The 22173-nt window shown below is 37.2% G+C and overlaps 1 protein-coding gene across 6 annotated transcripts in view; it reads right to left on the bottom strand.

Annotated features, from left to right (window-relative positions):
- The window catches only part of LOC134529775 (protein lap1), a 72114-nt gene that overhangs the window by 12591 nt on the left and 37350 nt on the right, over positions 1 to 22173 (bottom strand). For 4 of the 6 annotated variants that reach the window (XR_010074704.1, XM_063364204.1, XM_063364205.1 and 1 more), the window contains 4 exons: positions 12711 to 13010; positions 11026 to 11210; positions 6870 to 6977; positions 1559 to 1982 (listed from right to left, as the gene is read on the bottom strand). Coding sequence is in view for 5 of the 6 variants with exons in the window: in XM_063364204.1 (XP_063220274.1) it covers positions 1559 to 1982; positions 6870 to 6977; positions 11026 to 11210; positions 12711 to 13010 (1017 nt within the window). In the remaining variant the exon portion in view is untranslated. Of the gene's footprint in view, positions 1 to 590; positions 740 to 1558; positions 1983 to 6869; positions 6978 to 11025; positions 11211 to 12710; positions 13011 to 22173 lie in introns of those variants that run through there. The other 2 variants (XM_063364206.1, XM_063364207.1) reach the window with 2 other exon arrangements.

The following is a 22173-nucleotide window of genomic DNA, read 5'->3' as shown; positions in this document are numbered from 1 at the left end:
ATGAGGTGGTAACATACCACCACCATGCCTCCATTTCTCATTTTCTCACACGTCAATTTTAAACCACATTTTGTTAATAGTGGGCCAGATGGCTTGTGCTGGTGATTGAACCTATCTGGCTGGATGATTGAAAATAATTTCAAAATTGCAAACACTTTGTTCATCACTCGAGAAGCACGGCATGCACATAAGCACTGCAAATATATGCATATGCATTCTTCACCCATGTTTAATGTCAATTTACTGAACAGGATTTCTGTGGCATCCTGGGTCTGTATTATCTTGTTTTTTGAATGTTGTAGTGTACTGTTATGTTATTTTTGTTGACTCATGTTTGGCAATGGAGAAGTCAATTTAAATTCAAAAAGTAATTAGACACAGACAATGCCAATAAACTTAAAAGATAATGGTAGTGCACTATTTGATAGCTGTGAGGCTGAAATAAACTGTTTTTTTTTTCCCTTCCGACATGGAAATGCTGAATATAAAAATACAAGTTTAACAATAGACATATGTATACTGATATTCATTTAATGGCAATAAAGTTTAGAGTTTAAAAACATTTGACGCAAGTGGAAGACTGGCCTTGTTGGATTTCCTCAGGTGCTCCCATTTCTCCCAACTACATCCTCATTAACACTACTTTGCTTCATGGGATGATGTACTTCTTTGGCTCCTAAGTTCGTTAGTGTGCTGATCGGATGACACCTAAATCATGATTCATACGTACGCCAAAGTCCTGAGCAGACAGAGCATACAGAACCAACAAATATTCACATGTAAGCAAATTATCTGAGTTTTCCACGGAACCACAAGTCCAGCGATCCTCGTTGTGTTTATCTGTTAAGTTTATTTTATTCAGATGAAAATTTTCAAAACTTATTATTTTAAAACCAAAACAAGAAATGGACAAAAAAAAAACTATGTCAAATGAAATCAGTGGCAAAATTGATACAATAAAAAAACTACATCCTTTAAAATTTGTCATAGGTATTTATACTTTTGTTTGAAATTTATAAATCAATAAATGTGTTAGCACAATATATCTGCGTATTTTTAAAACTATCTTACTATCTTATTTGTTTCAAAATAATAACATTCTTTCAAAACTTTTTACCAATATTAAAAATATACATGGATATTTTTAGTTTATATTTAGTATATGATACACCTAAAACTGTATAAGTCTGGGGAAAATCAGCTTTGTCTTATCCTTAAGCACGCAGAAATTACAGTACAAGGTCAATATTTCTGCATGACTCACGCAAATGAAAATGTAGTGCTCTGATTGGCTGATCAGATTTCTGCTCTGTCCGCTCGGCATGATCTACTTAAGTGTGAACCCTTGTGTTCATCCCACATACAACCACCATTATTGTTTTGTTTTCTTGTTGTTATTAACAACAAAAATAAGAGAAAACTATAATTATGAAAAAAACTTAAATTAAGTATAAATTACCAGTAATAAACAATGCATTATATGAAAAACACCACACCCAGTTAAAGGGTTATAAAAAGGGCTCAGAACTAGCATCATGCAACAAATTCTGAAACTTACCTACAGTCTTTACAGCAGCACTATGAAAAGAAGATCCATTTTTACTGGATGATGCTGCAGCAATATCAGCACACTGCATATTTGTACTTTTTTCTGTTTTTATATGAGGATTAAAATGCCCAAACCACTTTGCTTGTTTTGAATAAGCTGCAGCAATGTGGTACGGAGGTGGTTGAAGCGGGTGGTCTGATGACGAAGCAATACTAAATCTCAAATTGTCTCCAGTAGAACACGATGGCATAGAACTCTGATTCTGCTGCAAAGATTCATCACACAGCTTGTTTCCATTACTGTATGCTGTAGAGGTTCTTTGTCGTACATACTTGGCTTCACGAATAATTGGTCTATTTTCTGCTGAATGCAGAGATGTTTCTTGAATAGATTCAGAAACACTGAGAGCAGGAAAAAGTGCTGGTTTACTTTGCTGTAAAAAAAATTTCACGAAAAAATTAGCATATGACTCCTGCTTTAAATTAATATTTAACTCCTAAGTGACTGGCACATTTAAACACAGTAACTAAATTAGTACCTACATAGTTTATTAAAAATTAAAAAAATATATAGCTATAGTATATATTGTCATAGCCATGGGTATGGACAGGATTTGTGGAAGAAGGAAGCTGTAAGAATATATTTTTGGTAGCCTGTTTTTGGGGGGTCTGAGGGGGGTTACAGATACACCCCTAACCAAGATAGGGGAAGGGGAGTTTTCTGGGGCTACTCCCTCAATATATTTTTTTAAAAAGTGTTGCTTTAAAACACATTTTGAGGCTATCTGAGAACACTTAAATGCAATTTATAAACCTGAAATTCTTAAATAAAAGGTGCCACCTATGAAAAGTGTATCCTTATAATAATAATTGTCTCCTAATGTATTTAAAGTGAAAGCTACTCTCTAATTTTGCATATTCACTGGCCATAAATTGATCCATACATTTTAAGCTGGTTAACGCAGTATAAAGTATTTGATGTTACCCCTTATACATGGGTACTTTATGCAGATGTTTTGCCAAATTTTCGCAATGTTCTAACTTTTCTGTTTCTGATTCTCGAATGTATCTTTTCTTATATTGTCGGATGTTAGCTATGGTCCTCAGAATTGGTAGAAATATTAAAACACCCAGCAAACATAAATTGATAACATGGCTACAAATTAAGCAGAATATTGGATCCACTCTTCAGAAAACCTCAAAACCTAGCTCTGCATCTAACAAAAGACAGGTCACCTCTGGTTGGCCAAACAGTTCAGCCAATCAGAAAAGAAGAGGCCACTGATTTGCCAGCACCCCCAGCCAATCACAGAAACCCAGCACCGATTGGCCAAACCAACAGGCCAACTAAACGAAATTAAGGCTGTGATTGGCCCACAGCTGCAGCCAATCGGGAAACACTCCCCTCAGACAAAAGTATTAAAGGCAGAAGAACTTGTAATAACCTCAGTAGGTAACTCTACCCTGATGATGGCAACTGCAATGTCGAACGAAACATCTGTGATATATTTGCCTTGGACACTGCTACAACCCAGAAACCAAGCTACTTCAGGCAATGGCTGCAAAAGCCTGCGATTTTTATTAAACAGTAAGGGATATGAAGAAACTAAATTTAAATATTGCACTACATTATATCAATGCTCATATCTTAAAATTTCTTTGGCTAAAATTTCATCAAATTATGTTGCGTACTTTTAAAATTATAATATGAAATGAGTGCTTTTCTTATATTACTCTCCTGAAAAGTGGCCATTTTGCAGGTACAACACTGTATCTACTGTATGATGATGCATTACACATACAGTTGTAGACAATCATTACAATTTATTTCTATAAATAAAGCAAAAAAAAAAGGGGGGTTGTCTGTAAAGTCAGTTTACTGACGATAATTTTACGTGATAACATTATAAGATTAAATTGCTGCTTTTAAAAAGCCTGCCTTAACCTGTTTGATATTATAGAAGATTTTCTCACATGGTATTTGGCCGGTTCTTGCACGCTCGGCTCAGGCAGAACGTGACAATGAGTCATGCTTTTTCGTGCATGCAGCCGGCGTTCATCGATTTATAAGACGTTATCACGTCGAAAACCATAACTACTAGAAAAACAATAATTGTAATATATAAATGCATAAAGAAACTTGTGACTTATATAAAACAAATATCCAGATGATACGAAAATATTACTGTATATGGTTTAAATTTTATTTACCATTTTAAGGCATTTTATAAACTATTATACAGCATTTTATGTTATTAGGCTACATTGCCTTGAAATCATAAGCTGAATTTTTTTTCATGCACACATATTTTGTTTGTTGTTTAAAATTGTATACATACAAGTATACACATATAATAGAATTTTTCTCCATAAAATAAAAGAGTTAGGACAATAAGACTTCACAGAACACCATTTATGGATATATGAGAATTCACTTAGTCTGAGAATGTTTCCAGAAATGTATTTCAAAACACAATATAAAACCGCAGAGAAAGCAAATAGCAAGATATTATATTTAGATTTAGAATTTATGAGGGAGTGAGACAAGTATTTTGAATGATAAGTTGATGGCTTTACACATTTTAAATCTAGAGTACTTTAAGAGGTTTACCCATGACACATATAGTCCAGCCCACGAATAACTGCACTTATCTGCAAATTCTGGAAGTAGATCAGGTCAGACTTTTTCCGTAACAACTATGCCATAGATGTTTACAGTTTAATTTTGCTGTCAACATCTACTCAAAATATAAAGACAGTTTAGGTTTTGACAATTTTCTAACATATTAACTGTATAAAATGATAACGGACTAAATGTAACATAAAATTTGTACACCATATTCCAGATGTATATATAGTGTAATCAATTATTTGCAACAGACGCAGCCCCAAAATCAATATGCCAGACTTTCAAAAATTACTTTTGTACACAATATTGTTGACCTTGTACAGTTTGACGCCGCCGTCAGTGCTCCCTCTGAGAGCACAGGCCGTTATGTGTCCTCAACACCTGATCAGTGTCGCGCCTCGAACGCGCCCGTGCGTGCAACATAGTGCAGTGCCCCGAACGGCGTGACGTCAGTCACGGCCCCCTACGTGTGCAAAGCGCCCGGCCGGGTGTGGCACTGTGCAACTAAATAATTTGTTCATGCATTTGATAAGACAAACAAAAACTAATACTTGTAAAATAACTAATAATTAATGTTAATTTAATAATCATTTTGTAAACTGGGATCATTCACAAAACTGGCCGAAATCATCTTCCCGCGCTCCGCAGTTTCCCGCGGAATTTCCCCCCTCCCTGGCCCCGGTGGCCAGGGAGGTTAGTCAGTCGCCATCCAGCACTCGCCAGGGCCGGCAGCCCACGCACGGGGAGCTCTCAACGTTCGCGCCAACTTCACCAGTCACTGCAATAGGTAATTATAGTCAAACCGTTTAACTCAGCTCCCCGGTCGGCCCGAATCGGCCGTTCGAGATTTCGCACGGTCCTTCAATATAATGTGCAGCCCGATACCGGGCTTTTCGTGTGCTACGTAATTAATTAGGTGACCCTCCGTGGCACCTGCGCCTCACGCTAGTGAAATCCCACCTCGGGAATTAGTTCATCGCCCACGCGGGGCGGCACTGCGCCAAACGCGAATTTAAGTTTTAAGACGAGTCATTAACTGGGACGTGCCACGGTCGCGGGTGCGATATCCTGCCGGATTCCGCCGTGTCCGTACCCAGCATAACGTGGCCCTAGCCACCACGCGGAGTAGCCGCCATTGTATAACCACCTGTGTGGGACACCCGGACCTGGTCCGAACCCAGGACTAACCACAGTGACTGTAGTGTAGTGTTTTGTATTAAGTAATTTTGTATGACCAGTCGTCCACGTATTCCACGTTGCGTTCCGCAGACTTTCACGTAGGTAGGAACAGACTTACCGCTCACCCGAGCATCCAACTCGCAACCCGCTGGGAACAACCCCTATTAACGTACTAGCCACCGGGTTACCGTGTGGCCGTAATAAGTACCGCCAATAGAGGGTAGCGTGCGTGGAGCATAGGTCGACGATGAAGCGGCCAGTCACGTGAGCGTGTCAAGTGTAAAGTGTGCGACGGAATAAACCAGTTAAAAGTACGTGTGTGTTTTTTACTAATACGGCGTCCTGGGAGGCCTTAACAGCCTGGGGAGCCCTTTGCCGACGCGTCCCTGCCTGCAGCCACGAGGCCAGGAACCCCGCCCTTGAGATCAAAATTAATCAAAACATTTCTAATTCACGTAAAATTCAAATCAGGCAGCGGGGACGGCGTCAAGTTAATACTGTTCTTTATCCCTCTGTAACTTTTAGGTCATGTATAACTGTTTCACCTATTTTGATACCTCATTAAAAAAAAATTATAGTGGAATTTTTCCAGACAAAATAAAAATTCTTTTCTGAGTACATGTTTTCACAAATTACAAGCAAATATTTCATTACAAATCAAAATAAAGAAAAAGGTATGCTTATACTTCAAGAAAGCAAACCACGGTGCACTAAAGTTGTTACTTTTTAGGGTCAGAAACACTTTAAAATCCTTGCAATTTTTTCAACTTTTTTTAAAATCCTAATTATGAACATTTCCATCCCCATAGAAAGAGCTTGGTTTTACATCATAGTAACCTACATTAGCATTAAATATTTCTATCAAATGATTATTCCAAGAATTTCATCGTAAAAATACATTAATTTTCCTTCACTTACATAGAACATTTTTGTTTCAATAACATAACCTTTGTCTATTATAAGGAACCATCTCAACATATTATTCAGACAACGCTGCAATACACTTGCTAGCATGAAGCTTGTGGTGGCTTCAACAAAGAGGTGTCCAAACTATATAGTGAGAAAACATGACTTCATATTTTATTCATAACATGACACACTTTCACTACCAGTAATGTTGTTTCATTGCCACTAAAAAACACATTTCTTTACAACTCCACTACAAACTGTTAGGGTGTTTCTTAGAGCTATACTAGTGATTGTCCAGATTGGCAGGTTTGCCAACATTGTCTAATTTTCACATGTTTGTGCAGTCAGCTGTCATAGGGTTTTACAAATGGTACATATTTGATTTCTTTTGTAGAATATTTCTTTTCACTGCAAATAAGTGCACTTAATAAAATTACTGACTTACTGATTGTTAGTACCATTTTAAATGTAAAATATATTATAGTTTATAATGATTAAAAGTAATACACTACTGAAAAATATTTTCTTACATATTAACAACATTAAAATATTACAATGTTAATATTTGAAACTTTTGTTTAACTATCAAACTGTTTCTACGTACCTCACACAGTGAAAATGTTTCTGGTTTCTTTACTTTGGCTTCTTTTATCAGAACATCACCTGGCCATGGAGTCCTCAGTTTACCGAGAAGAGGGGCATCTTCAATTGCCTAAAATTAATAAAAAAAAATTATGATGTTACATGAAAATGTACATGTTACATTTTACATCTATTAATTGGGCTGAATCATATAAGAAGAGACAAATGTACTTATAACCTTCATAGTTATTACATTTTATTTACTATTTTGATATTATAATGTTAACACTAAAACATGACTTGTAAACAATGAAATACTTTACACACATAATATACAATAATAAATAATAAAAATTGTATTTCATAACTAAAATGAGTCTAAAAACCAAACACAATTCATGATTAACATTTTTTTAAAACATAATTTCCATGATGTTTACTTTACCAGAATGAATCTTACAGTAGTCCTACTGTAAAAGAAGAATTATAGTATCTTGACTTTCGCTGAATGCAAGAAAATTTTACACTTTTAAGATGTAGCTTTATACTTGAAGGTTTTTCTAAAAGGAAGGAGGACAGGAAAGATACTCAATAAACATAAAGGCACACACAGAAGTCAAACTACAAACCTTGCTGTCAAAGATAATACCTTAGCATGTTGGCTACAGGAGTCACTTGTTACAGGTATAATCAAATAACTGAACAAATGTCATAACAAATTATTCCACAAGGATGGCTGTTTATACTTTAAGCATTTATAAAACTTTTAATAGAAACCTATTACCGCAATGACTGATGTAAATAAAATGGTCAATTATGATAAATTCATACATATGTATAAACTTATTAATAGTTTACAGCCAAAAGTGGCAGACTAATGTGAAAGCCAAACATACCCCCTAAATTTTTTTCAAAAATTATCAGAATACTCAAGAATATACAATAGAGATAATACCTAGAAAATTAAATCAGTCCTAGCTGACCTTATTTTAATAATTAATTTGTACAATACAACCACACAAAATTTCATTTCCGTGCACAATTAAGTTTTTATTTTATTACACGTTTGAATGTCAAAATTTTTAACCCTGCCGTAAATATTAAAAATAATTTGGTATTAGCTGCAAGTGCGTGATGTCATAGTCACTGTTCGGCTAAACCATCATTGTTCTAGCATTTGCCACGGTAGTGTACGAACTAATTGCTTGCAATTAAGTGATATGCTGTGGAAACTGGTTGTCTATGAATCTTAAACTAAAAGCGTGCTTTGCTAATATGATTCTTGAAAATACACATGGGGCAGTGAGATAAAATGTGAATAGCAAAAGTCAACTGTTATTAAATGAAAGTGCAGTCGTGTGATGTTAAAATGTTGTACTAGTGTGCCGCAAATTGGACATTTTCCTTGGCACTTGTACAATTTTTTTTTTTTTGTATTTTTTGACCAAGGTCACAAGCCTCGTATTAAATTTTTGACGTGACAACGTCTAATAAATCGATGAACGCCGGCTGCACGCACGAAAAAGTGTCCCACTACGGATGTCCCACTACTTATGTGTCCTGTTTGCTCATTGTACGCATGCGTGGCATCTCTCTTCATGCTCATTGTATGCATGCGTGGTATCTCTCTTCCACTCAATTGGAACAACCATCGATTTGACTTTTCAATCATATTTTCGTCGTTTGAATTATTAATATTATGTAATTTAACGATCGTCCACCGATTTTCAGCACAATCGGTATGGTTATTTAAAAGTAATGTTGAAAATTCAAATACGTTTTGAACCAACAATGGTGTTTTACAGTTACACATGATAATTCAAATTACACCCGGGATCTTTTGCACAATGTTTTAAAAAATATTGTAACACATTATAAATAAGTTTGGTGTATTTGGAATGCGTATTTGTTATAAAATCATGTTCATATTATTCCCCTACCGTGAACAAAATTTTTATAAATATATATATATAACATCTGAAACTACAATTCTTTAGTATGGCCTCGTGGGCATGTGGTTAGCGTACCTAACTCTTAAACTAAAGGTTGTCGGTTGAAATCCCGGCAGCTGCGAAATTTTTTTTTCTTGTACTTGTAAAAATAAATACGGCACACGCAACATTTCAAAAGTAGTAAATATATTTGAATTAATGAATGCAAAATAAAAGTAAATTTATTTATTCAATTGCACATTTCATTTCACTCCTTTGTAGCCATACAAAATAGTGATAATTCAATAAAAATGATTCAATTTTATTCATAAAAGTATGCAGAGGTAAATTTTATTATGCAAAAGATAGAAAAATTAAAAAAAATTCTTCCTCAAAGAATATAATATTTTTAATGCCTAAATGGTTTGGTTGCAAAAACCTATTACGACTCAGTCTCAGGCCGAATATGATATTTCCTTTTCTTCTGGATCAATCATTTCATCAATGTTTTGTTATGATGTCACGTTAAACTATCGTCCGTAAACCGACTTTACAGACAACCAATTTTTTTTTTAATTTCTGTACCATGTAAACTAATGTCAGTCGGTATGGCCACAGCGGCCGGACGCTGTGCTAGCAGTGCCTCAGTGTTTCACTCCGGCGTGTAATTTCTCCCAGAGCACACCCAGCGTAGCACTCACCCCGCACCCCTGCCCCTGGCCTGATCATTGGCTCCCTCCCTCATGGACTCCCAGCGCACTGCCCTCGTGCGCGATCTCTCTGCCACCTGTATGTCCCTGCGCCATCCTACCGGCTCTGTTGCCGACCTTAGTTCCGCAAATCAACCACCCAGCGCCATCCACCTCTGAGGTACTGCTTTTACTAAGGACGTTTCCAGTTTTCTTTGTTATCTAATGAGTACCTTGAAGTAACACTGAGGGGGTTACAAAACTACTTACAATATTTACCTGAACAAATCGCACACAATTTTTTTGTACAATGTGTGTCCCAAAAGCATGTTCATGCAAAAAGTAAGAAAACGCCGAATCTCAATGCTGCATAGCCAAGTTACGTCAATGCTCCAAGGTTGGTTAACCTGTTGTTGCTTATCAACAGAAGAAATCACGCACGTGGTATGTGAATGCGTGTTTCTGTGAAAAAAAACCTTGCAATGGTCACAGAATATTTATGGCTGTGATCATCTATGGTTACTGAAACAATTAAAATTATTGAAAAAACCCAGGAAATGGGAAATTGTGCTGCAGGAAGAAAGTACATTGTCACGGAAAGTCTTATATGTTGTGACGATGCAGGACCACCAACCTCGCAACTTGTAAGTATTTTTTTCTGTTTGAAGAAAATAAGTATACATTTTGTAACTGCTGTAAATTAGCTGGTTACAAATATTCAAGTTCAGGATGTCCTAGTTTAAAAGTTGAATATTTCATTGGTAATATTTTGAATAATTTTTAGTACTTGTATTTTCTATATAAAGCTTCTAAGGTAACTGTTACGTGTTTACAGATGGTTGACTAGGTTAACAAGCGTGTAAATGTAAATTTTTGTAGCATGCTGTATTTAGAATAATCGTAGTTCAATATTACTGTGTTAAAATTCTCTCAATTCTCTTAAAACTTTTGTTGGGTTCTGGCATGTTCCACTAGCGCTGATGGAACTTCAACCAATGCACATTCAGTACCTCATATTTCTTAGAATTGATATTGTGGGAATTCTAGCCAGAAGTCACATAATCCAGAAATACACTGCAAAATATTGCTAAAGAGGGTATTTCTATTACCAATATAAGAAGATGTTTGTTCTGATTGGTCAGTTGAGTCAGGTGACAACCTCCTGTTTTCAGGGAGGGTTTTGCACGGTTCAACTAGTCTGTCGTTAGATGCTGCCCTGACTGGTCTTGTCTCACGGCAACTCGCAAGACAAACCAAGACGTCATTTTGGGGAGAGACAAATTTAATGCTCGCTGGTATGGTTCAGGCCCAAATCAAACCATTTTGAGTATTTAATTGCAAATTATTTTGACTACAAGTCTAGATGTACATATGTGACAACAAAAATATGCAAACAAATAAATATCATTATTTTCATTAAAAATCTACCTTAGTTTCTTATAGAAAAACTTTTGGTTTTAAATGGCTGAAAAGAAGATAAGCTCATGATTCTAGCATTTTTTAGTGATTGTATATGTTCTCCTTCCAATAAAAATATACTTTTTATTAGCACACTCACGTCTTTGTATGCTCGTTTTGGCCCTTGATGTAGAGCTCGAGCATGCTTTGCCATTGCACGAAGCTCTTTTGGGTAAGGTGTGGGTGCACGCAGCAAATGATTTGGTTCCTCGTCTTGCGCTTCAACTGCAAACCGAATGAGCGGGCGGGAGCGAGTTGGCGCTTCATCAGGCTCAGTATACTGGCCTGAAACAAAAATAAAAACGTATTTTATTCATTTTATAATCATCCCCAAATAAATGCTGCAAGACTATAATAGTGTGACTAGTAATACTGCCAAACTTTAATTTAAATACATCATATCCTGCTCACATCCGGAAATCTAACTTACGACTATTTTAACATTTTTATCACTGATGTAAAGAACAATAATTTTTTTTTAACTTACTATGCAAATAAATGTAATCTTAGTGATTTTTTAAAAATTTGATATAGCTACTAGAAATTTATTTTAGTGGGCTATGATATTGACAAAGAAACAAGACCTTGCTCATTTACAAGACCTTAATGCTCATTTAATATCACTCTAGCCTAATCACTTATCAAAACATTTATTAATTTAGTGTCCAGAAAGCAGTGAGTACCATCACACTGCAACCAGGCACTGTAATAAGACTGTTTTTAAGCCTGATCCATGGTCAGTATATCAGTATGCACAACTATCCATCAATTTGGGTGATCGGAAGATCTGTTTCTCGATTTGTATACCACAAGCTCACAAACAAGCTGAAAGCAAAGCGAACGGAAATCAGTGGCGTAGCTAAGGTGACTGGCGCCCCCTCTTGGATTAAAACAGGGGGGGGGGGGGGGGGGGGGGGAGCGTTCAGTAACCGCGAAACTGTCGCGGCAGCGCCCCCCCCCCCCCCCCCCCCTAACATAACAGCAAACATACTTTAAGCAGGATGTTCCTGATATTTATGTTGAATAAGCTAAATAATTTCAGAAATAATTTTCATATCGGTGATTTAAGTAGACAGTTTCTAACTATTTATATTCAATGCATGACTATTAACTGAATGAGGCATCAAAACAAAATGAAAGTCAGAAAAAGACTGCTGGAAATTAAAGCACAGCTACTGTACTTTGGGACTTTTTCATGACTTTTGAAACCAATTATTTGTATAATCCGGGCCTTCTGATGACTTCAAATGTCTTAGCAAAAATTTTATTAAAATAATTAGCTACAATATGGGGATCTTAAATAAGTGTGACAATTAAATTTTTTCCAAACACTCTCTTTCAAATGTTTTATTTATTTCCAAAACATACTCTTCAGTCTATAATTTATTTCAACCTGCTACTTATGCTTGTCAAATTCAATTCTACGCTTAGCCAGTTTATGTTGATTGGAAAACTGGGTACAGTTATAAAAAAAATTTATGTTTCTTATATATTTTATAAAAATGTACTTTGGTCTTTATTAGTTTCATCAATTCTTCATAAAACCATATCAGATATTTTCTGTGTAAGTACTTGTTTGTGTATTATATTAAGAAGTCTACTACATTCACATCAATTACAGTACAGATAGGTCTCCAATCAAATGTATTTAAAGCCATGTAGTCTCCATTACAATAATCAAACAGAAGTTTTTGCCCACACAATAGTGATATTGTTTCAATGAATTATTACTATACATCTTACATAAATTTGGTAAGCATTATATCAACAACTGATATCACTTACCACCAGCAGCAAAATCTTGTAGTTGTGGAGTCTGTGGTAACATGAAATTAACACACACAGTCTGGCCTGTATCTCTGTCAAATTCTTTTTGCAGTATCGGCAAAGGTGTGCTTTGATTATTTGACAACCATAATGCATTAAGGTGGGTCAGTTTTAGAATAGAAACAGGAAGATTTTGAAGTAAATTATCACTTAAGTTAATAACTTTAATCCTTTGCAAGTGACCCAATTCTGCAGGTACATCTTGAAGTTTGTTGTTGCGGACACTCAGAAGAGTTAATGAACTACAGCTGCCTATTTCTGAAATATGAAAAAAATTATTAAAATAATTTAATAGGTACTATAGTTCTTTTAATTATCAAAGTAATATAAATGATAAAAGTATGACAAAGAATATAAAGTAAAAGTGGTGTAATAACAAACACATACATTTATAAACACAAGGAAAGAGAGTAAAAATTACTAAACACCTTACACAAACACTAAATATTTGGAAAACATGAACAGGAAGGAGTTTCCTGGCAAAAAAAAACAGTGATAACAACCCATCCACATTTGTTGCTGAGGGCCTAACAGTTTATTGAAGATTAATAACAAAAAACACTTGCATACATATTAACATTATTTTATTCCATTATTAAAATGCTTAAGTAATAATTATGACAAAATTGGAGTATAATTAATATCATGTAAAGAAATAATGCCACTGATTATGTCCAAGTGTTCAAAACTGATAACAGGAAATAACGTAATAAGCCAATTACTTTTGCTTATTTATTTTATTGGGTTTACTAACATCCTCAATTTTTATGTTAGTAGGTAAATCAAGAGATTGCTTATGCCTGCCCAACACTTATTCTACTCTTACGATAAAACACATTTATGCCTTACCCAAGATCATAACTCAAAACCCCTCGCACAGAAGATGGCGCATAAACTAACTGTGCCATGGAGGTCATAATAAACCAAGTTAGATAATTACATAGTGTTAGATACCGACATTAAAGAAATACCAGATGTGAAGAATTACGTTAACTTCATTGAAGTTATGGAATAAAGAATTAAATAAGTTGTAATGCTATGTAGTATTGTATTATAATAATTACTTATAAGTACTTATAAGTATATAAGTAGAAGTGTGCTACAATAATATTAGTTTCCCAATGGTAGTAATATAGCTAAATACATATAACTGTGATGAATTGGGCGCCGTTGCTATACTATCCAAAGGGGTCTATTATGTTGATTAGGAGTATTGAACACGTACATAAAAAAATGAATTAGAGAATAATAATTAATTTTAATGATTCAGATGTGTGCGGATGGTGATGGGAACATAACACATATTAATTAAATACAGAATGACAACAACGATAACACATACACTTAACTATAAACAAATACATACACAAAACATAACACTTCAACTGCAAATAATCGGTAATTAAATGTGTTATTAAAGGGAAGTAAATATGGTGTAGATGTATAGTAGTAAAATTCTGGATTGATATGGATTATTGTGGCTTTCCTGGTTATTTTTATGTAGTTTAATTTTCGGGATATACGTAGGCACAGATTTATATTCAACCAAAAGTTCGTCAATTTAAAATTATCATCACTCCAAAAGTTCATGTATGATAAACAGTTCAGTGTTCAAACTCTTCAACTTATTTAAAATTATCGTAGCTCAGTGTTGAAAAAAAAATCTAAGTGCAATAAATAAATATCTTAGAATTTATTTATGATATATTGTGTTCACCTCGGCTATTAGCTCAGGGTTTGCAGGAGTTCTGCTCTAAGACCACTGAGTAGAATGAACTGTAAAGGACACTGAAATAAAAATATTAATTTATAATACTGTTCCATCAGATGTTAAAAATGTACTTAATATGGATAATTAACTTTGCAATAATCATCAGTCTCCACATTAACATCGCATAATAGTCCGTACCAAGGACGCTACTAAGATCAAGATGGCTACCTTTGGCTTATAGCATAAGCCTCAACTTAATTTGTTGGTAACTTATCTTTTTACAGCCTGATATTGCTGCAAACACTCACGTTCGTAGCTATCACCATACCAATTAATATTAAGTCACTGAATTTACTTGATCTTTTAAGATTATGCCAAAAATGCTAATTTAGATAAGGCCGGCGTCGGGATAGGCCCTGACGAAGAGACGCCTATTCTTACTTTTTTTTTTACATAACATAATTCACGGACGCATTTCCGCCCACGGCGGTATGCTATTTTACAAGATAGCCTGCGGCTGTAAACAATGCATCCAAGAACAGACAAAATAATGTGGGTGATTAACAATCACCTCAAAACACAATGTAAACACAATTAAATATAAAATACTTGTGGTGAGACAAAAATTACAATAAATAACAGAAGTGAAATTACAACAATGAGTTAAGTATGGAATCAGGTTAGGTTTGATGGTAGTATGGTCAGTTCAATGTTTATGAATGCTAAGCTGTAGCATGACAGTTCCGTAGTTTGAAGGTTCGACGTATTACATTAGAAGGTTAAACAACAACATAGTATCATAACTAATAAAGAAATACATATATGATAATAAAACAATTAATAAATAGTCTGATGTTGCTGTACGCGGTACCATGTACCCGTACAGAATGCTGTCCCAGATGAAGTTTTGTGAAAGATCCTTCTAATAAGTCTAGGGGGTTTTCAAAAGTTCATCTTAACCCCTTCTTTCAGTCAATTCTGGTCACGCGATAAATTGGCGGTTGGCGAGCACACGTCTTTTTTATACTTTATTTTTCCCTCAGCAGGTGCGAGCTAAAAAAAAAACAAAGCGCACGGTGGTTGAACTAGGAGCAGGAGTGGAGGGAGGGAAAATTTCGCGCCAACGCGACACCCAATCAGCGACGACACTGTGTCGCGCGATCACTTCTCGCTGAACGGTCGTACAGTCAAGACCTGCGTCACGCAGCTCCGCGAAACTCCAACGTTTTTCTTCGTTGCTCCGTCTTTGATGGCAGTCTGGAAGGGCTTACGAGGCACGGACACATTTCAGACACCGGTAAGTGTACTTACGATTGTGAAGATAGCGAAAATATGCAATGTAAAGAACAATTGCAAGCCCTGCATTGTTGTGCACAGGTCCAGCACGGCGTCAGGCGCTACTGCACAGCACCCTGGAACGAGTCGGGGCGACCTTGACAGCGCCACGGGAGGGGACATGGTGGCGGGGCGGCGAACAGTCTCACGGCCACCTGCCGCGAGATCCCAGCTGTCGGCTGCACAGCTACAAGGGCGGCGTAATCCACACCACTCTCAGCTGGCGGGAGGCGGCGTCTCGGCGAGACAGTGCCTGCTGACGGCGACGGCGGTGTTCCTGGTCCGACATCGGGGCGTTTCACGACTAGCGTGGGACGTCGGAGTTGGGTCCTTACACAGTCGTTGCGTATGCGGTTAGTTCACACACATTTTCAAGGCGCACTTACACGGGCGTCCTTAACTATAGCTCGGGCGTAACTCGCAAATTTCACTTCTTCAAAACAACAATGTCCTATCTGTGCTTTCCAGTCGTAGCCTCGGGTCACCTCGATCATAACCATTCAACCACAAATAACCATTTAAAATACCTAGGAAAAGTATTTAATTACAACAATAAAAAAAATATATATATAAATTATGAGGGTTTAGGTGTTTTGTTTATAACTTAAACCTATTAATATTTAATTTACCATGAGCCACAGGGTAATCTTGTACCATTGTTATTGTATCGGTACTAACATACAGTAGATTCATGCTATAAATATTAGATTATATTTCTTTTGTTTACATATTTGCTCATAGACATAACAATTATTTTCAGTTATTTTCTGGTAACATAATTAATTTGATTACCACTAATTTCAGTAATAGTGTGATTACAGTTCATATTGCACTAAAACTTAACAAGAAATAATTGATATGATTTTATCTCAAGTATAACAAGTTGCTTTGAGATTAATTCTCAAAATATTTAGTTACAAATTGTAATTTACTAAAGTAACGGCCTATTTACATTTTGCTCTTGGACTTAGAAATTATATACAATAAATTGATCACACATCATAATACAATAATTATTTACACATTTATGTCACTATGACTACATGAATAATTGCAATGTAATTAAATGACTTATTATTACAATAATAATGATAGTTCATTTCAAAAAAAAAAATCATCTCATGTTATTTCATCTTATAACATAATTAATTAACTTCAAATGCTGCAGACTTGCAGACAATAATAGTGTATTAATATGTTTTTGTACCATCAGTACATACTGTGTTTTCACATAACACATGTCTTGCAGTGTTCAATAATTTTTTTTTTTTTCATTTCACTGTTGATGTGAAATTATAATTTCGGGATATTAGTCTCACTGATTTCATCACACTTTGTTGACACTTGTTACACACTTTGGCCACAGGCAACAACTGGGTAGCACAGAAAATCATTTCCTCTTGCTCGCGACACCAGTGTTCCATGTTCTGTATCACAGCCAGAAGAATAGACCCCAACAAGTAGGTCGTTTGAAACTTCAAGAAATGATAACTTTCGTGTGACAACAACAAAATTAGTGTGTGAAGTATATACAACCATGTTGTATTTCTTTTCAGTGGCAAATTTAAAATAAATTAAGCTACTGCTTAATATTCAAATTTAAATTCAAGTGTTTTTTTTTTTTCATTCAAAGCAAAGTGTTTTTAAATGGCTCACTATAAATAAATATATAAGATACAATGCCAAACATAATACTCATTATAACCAAAATTTGTGCAATTTTTTTACACATGATATTACACAGTCAAATTCATGGCAATTTTCATTTTATTTTATTTTTCTGAAGTGAGCTTAAAAATCCTCAATCAGTGCGACAATAATTTCAGCATATGGATAACGCAAACAAGGTAACTAGTTCATAGAGGGTTTGCATGGCTTCGTAGTTGCAAGAGTGATATGTGGCTTATTTGATATGCTGTGTGCATGCTTGCTTATGTGGACAATCAGCTGGTCAGCGAATTCTAACACATTCTGTTACACTTGGTCATGATAGCTATTCTCACACATGTCAGTGGGTATTCATACAGGATACACAGTTGTTTTTAATTCCACAGCTGACACCTGGTCATGCTCGTGTGTACATGTTGTAATGTTGACACCAACTCTGTGGTGCTAGCGCCATGCAATGCTGTATACATAGCTCTCTGGCTATACACTGTTACACACAATAAAATCCTAGTGTGGGTGGACTATTTCACCATACCTCATCACTGGACAAACTGGCCTTACACTCGTAGGCTGCCAGTGTAGTGTATCAATAGACACTACAAACACAATAACAGCAAAAATAACATCTCATGGCTGGCACTACCATTGCTGGCATAACATGTGAAACATCACACATTTGCACTATAGGATGTCCTGTCCTCTATTTACATAGGATCATCCAATGTATTCTATACAACAACTGTACATTCAGGCTATCTTCCACAGTAGTATACATGATGAGTTCTAATGCGCTCTGACCAAACACATCTTTACAGATTACTGGGCTGGTTGTAGGCCCTTAAATGTGTTAGATTATACCTTCCCACAACTTGGTTGGTAACAGGGTCTTGCAGCTCGTAGCAATTTCCACGTATGATCTTGCTTACCACATATGGGCCTTCGAAGAGCAGAAACAGCTTCTTCGTCACTCGTTCCCATTTCTTGCTCACCGGAGCTGTTCTTAGAAGCACTCGGTCTCCAACTTGGAACTGCTTCACTCTAGATGAACTCTTGCGTTTTTTCCTGGCTAAAGCTTCTGCTTGTAGTCGCTTACTGATTAGGTGCTCAACCTCTTGACCGGTTGGCCATTCCGTCACATCCGTATCTATGTCTCTTTCAGGTAAATAGAGTGGGTTAATCGCCACCGACCGATCCAGACTTAGGGCTTCATGAGGGGTAAAACCGGTGGAACTATGCACTGTATGGTTTAATATGCACTCAATCGCAGGTATGCGATCACGCCATGACTGTTGTGCACCATGGCACATAACACGTAGAGTATTCCCCAAAGACTTCATAACCCTCTCAACAGGGTTACTTTGAGGGTGCCTTATAGATGACATAGTAGGTATCACATTCATCTTCTTTAGGCCTGTCTGCCACAGTTCACTCTGGAACTGGGTACCATGGTCTGACAGTACCATCCTAGGTGTTTGCACTTCCTTACAAAATTTTTGCAGGTACCTCAAAACTGTTTTTGCAGTTGCGTGCTTAATTGGAAACAACCTGGTATACTTAGTATACACATCCATTATCACAAAAATATACTGTACACCTGCTTTAGATGGTGGCAGTGGACCAAACAAATCTACTGACACTAGCTGCATAGGTTGGCTGGGTAGAATTGCCTCTAGAGTTCCATGCAGGTTCTCAGGGGGTGCCTTTGATTTCTGACACAGTTCACAGGATTTAGTATAAGAGGTAATTGTACGTGGCATGTTCGGCCAGTACAACTGTCTGCTGACAGCTTCCAATACTTTCTTACCTCCCATGTGACCTAGGGTTTCATGTATTTCCTTCACTATAGGAAAAATCATGCAACTGGGCACTACTGGTTTCCAGTTTTCAGAAAATATATGTTTCTGTTTAGGATGAGCAAACAAAACACCTTCAGCTGACATGCTGAAATGTTGATGTATTCGATGATCAGCAGGCTTATCAGTTAATCCTTGCTTCATCTTACAGCAGAACTCATCTGTGTTTTGCTTCTCCTTTAAATCTTGTAATATTAATTTCAAATTAGAATTATTTTGAAATGGGTTAGGCTGATTGATTGCCACAAGAAATTCCTTTGGTCTGCTTGCAACTGGACGGGTGTCTGAATTTAATTCTGCCAGTCTACTTAAGCAATCAGCTGTGACATTAGCTGTGCCTTTGATGTGTTGAATATGTATGTCGTATTCTTGCAGTAATAGACACCATCTTGTCAAACGGCTGCCAAATAATTTTCCTGCTTTCAGACAAGTGAGAGCTTGATGGTCTGTCAGTAGGTTGACTTTCTCACCTATCAACAAGTCTCTGAATTTCTGCAGTGACCATACTATTGCCAAGGCTTCCCTCTCTGTAACTGTGTAGTTACGCTCAGCCTTGTTGAGTGTGCGGCTGGCCATAGCAACAGTTCTCTCTTGTCCTGCCTTATCACACTGGGCTAGCTTGCACCCTAATGCAATGTCTGAAGCATCGGTATACAGGAAAAATTCTTTGTTTTGTACCGGATGATAAATCACGTGTTCAGCCAAAAATAATTGTTTCAAATTTTGAAAAGCTTCTGTATGCTTGCTTGTCCATTCCCAGATCTTGTTCTTTTTCAATAACTCAAACAGAGGTGATGCCAGTTGTGCTACTCGGTCTGAGTAGTTTCTGTAGAAACCAATTATCCCAAGAAATGCTCTGAGTTGTTTGACATTTCTGGGTGCAGAGAACTCCTGAATTGCCTGAAGCTTGTCAGGGGCTGTTTTGATGCCTTCTGGTGTTAGTATATGTCCCAGAAATGGCAGTTCATCCCTACAAAACACTGACTTTTTTAGTTTCACAGTCATCCCAGCAGATTTCAACTTCTGTAGTACCGTTCCTATGTGCTGGACATGCTCCTCAAATGTAGTTGACGTAATCAGTATGTCATCAACATACGCTCGTGCAAAACCACTGCACTCAGGGCCTAAGGTGGCTGCTAGGCACCTGGTGAATTCTGCAACTGCATTACACAGTCCAAAGGGCATGACCTGGAACATGTACTGCTGATTCCTAAACAGGAATGCAGTATACTGTTGAGACTGGGGTTCTAGTGGAATTTGCCAATATCCAGATGACAAATCTAGGGTGGTGAGATATTTTACACCCTGATACAACCTTAGTATCTCACTGGTTTGCACTGGGCTCTCTCTATCCTTGATGGTAATACGATTCAATTCTCTGGCGTCAAGGCAAAGCCTTACTGTACCATCTTTCTTGCCAACACATACTATTGGATTAGCATATGGGCTAGCCTCTCTCTTGATGACCTTCCATTCTATCATAAGCTTAAGATACTCAGTAGCCTCCAGTAGGTACTTTGCTGGTATTGGATAGGACTTACGGTGAAACGGTTCATCCTCTTTAATACAGATCTTGGCTTTGTACATGTTATTGAGACCTGGTTTATCAGAGAAAATCTCTTGATAACTGGCTAGCAAGTGATATAACACATTCATCTGCTCATGTGGTACTGTGTTTACACCACGGATGGCAGAAGAAATGTCTTCCAATGAGGCTGTTAGGCTAGAGTTGACATTGCAACTGTTAATCTGCCTAAGCATAGGCATGTTAGCTAACAGTCCTACCAAATTTTCTTTCACACTCCATTGATCTGACAATGGGATGGAGTGCTGACTGTCACTGGCAGTTATAGTCCATAATTGAAAATTAATAATTATTCCAAATTGTGTTAGGAAATCTGTCCCTAAAATCAGTTGTTTAGCGAGGCCTTTCACCACTAAAGCTGAAACTTGTTTTGGCTGTCCCAGACCTTCAATGTGCAGCAACACTTGTCGATTGACAACTGGGCTGGCTCTTGAAGTTACTCCCAGTATTTTCAATGCTGGCACAGGCATGACAGGTACCCTTACACCTGTTTGCTCGAGCTGTCTCACAAGCTCCTCACTCACACAGGTGACCTCAGCACCACTATCAATTAGTGCTGGTACACTGATGCCGTTTACCTCTAGCGGTATCTCTGGACAGACAGTTTTGATCTGAGGTAGATCGTCCTCATGTATCTCTCTGAAGAGAAACTCTCTCTCATTCTCCTTCATTAATACAGTGCAAATAAATTTGTGATAGTTAATGTAGCCATGTCGTGTGTCAATGGTTACTGGCGTGTGTGCATGTTCCCCCTCGTATGGATTATGGGTCGTGGTTCGGGGCGATTTAACCTGGACCCACTCTAGTTTCACGGGCTGTCCCGTTGGTTGTTGCTACTTGATGATGTAGCAGGGTGGTTTCCACTTGGTGCGGTCCAGCTGCTCGATGGACCATGGGCTGCATTGGCCACAGCAGTCCGGAACTCAGTAGCAATGGGGTTGATAGGCGTGTTACGCTGGAAATATCCCACGCTCTGCTGGCTGGGTGAATGATGTGATGGCGGTGGATAGGGAAATGAATATTGATGACTGGCAGGTGGGCCGGTACTTCTTCTGTTTCCGCAGCCTTCTTCCTGTTCAGTCGGGACTCTGGTGTGTGGCATTCGGTAGTCATGCTGGTAGTAAGCTGTTGATGGATAGCTGCGCTTCTGGTTTACAGGGTGGTAATCAGCTTCTCCATCTGATTCAGCAGCTCTATGCCTATAGCTTGACTTCCTGGGAGGCCGTTCCATTGCCTTCCTGTTCTGTTGCCGCCGGTCCTCATCCTCAC

This window comes from Bacillus rossius, chromosome 2, assembly GCF_032445375.1.
Source record: "Bacillus rossius redtenbacheri isolate Brsri chromosome 2, Brsri_v3, whole genome shotgun sequence".
Taxonomy (NCBI): domain Eukaryota; kingdom Metazoa; phylum Arthropoda; class Insecta; order Phasmatodea; family Bacillidae; genus Bacillus; species Bacillus rossius.
This window is presented reverse-complemented; position numbering and strand designations above follow the sequence as displayed.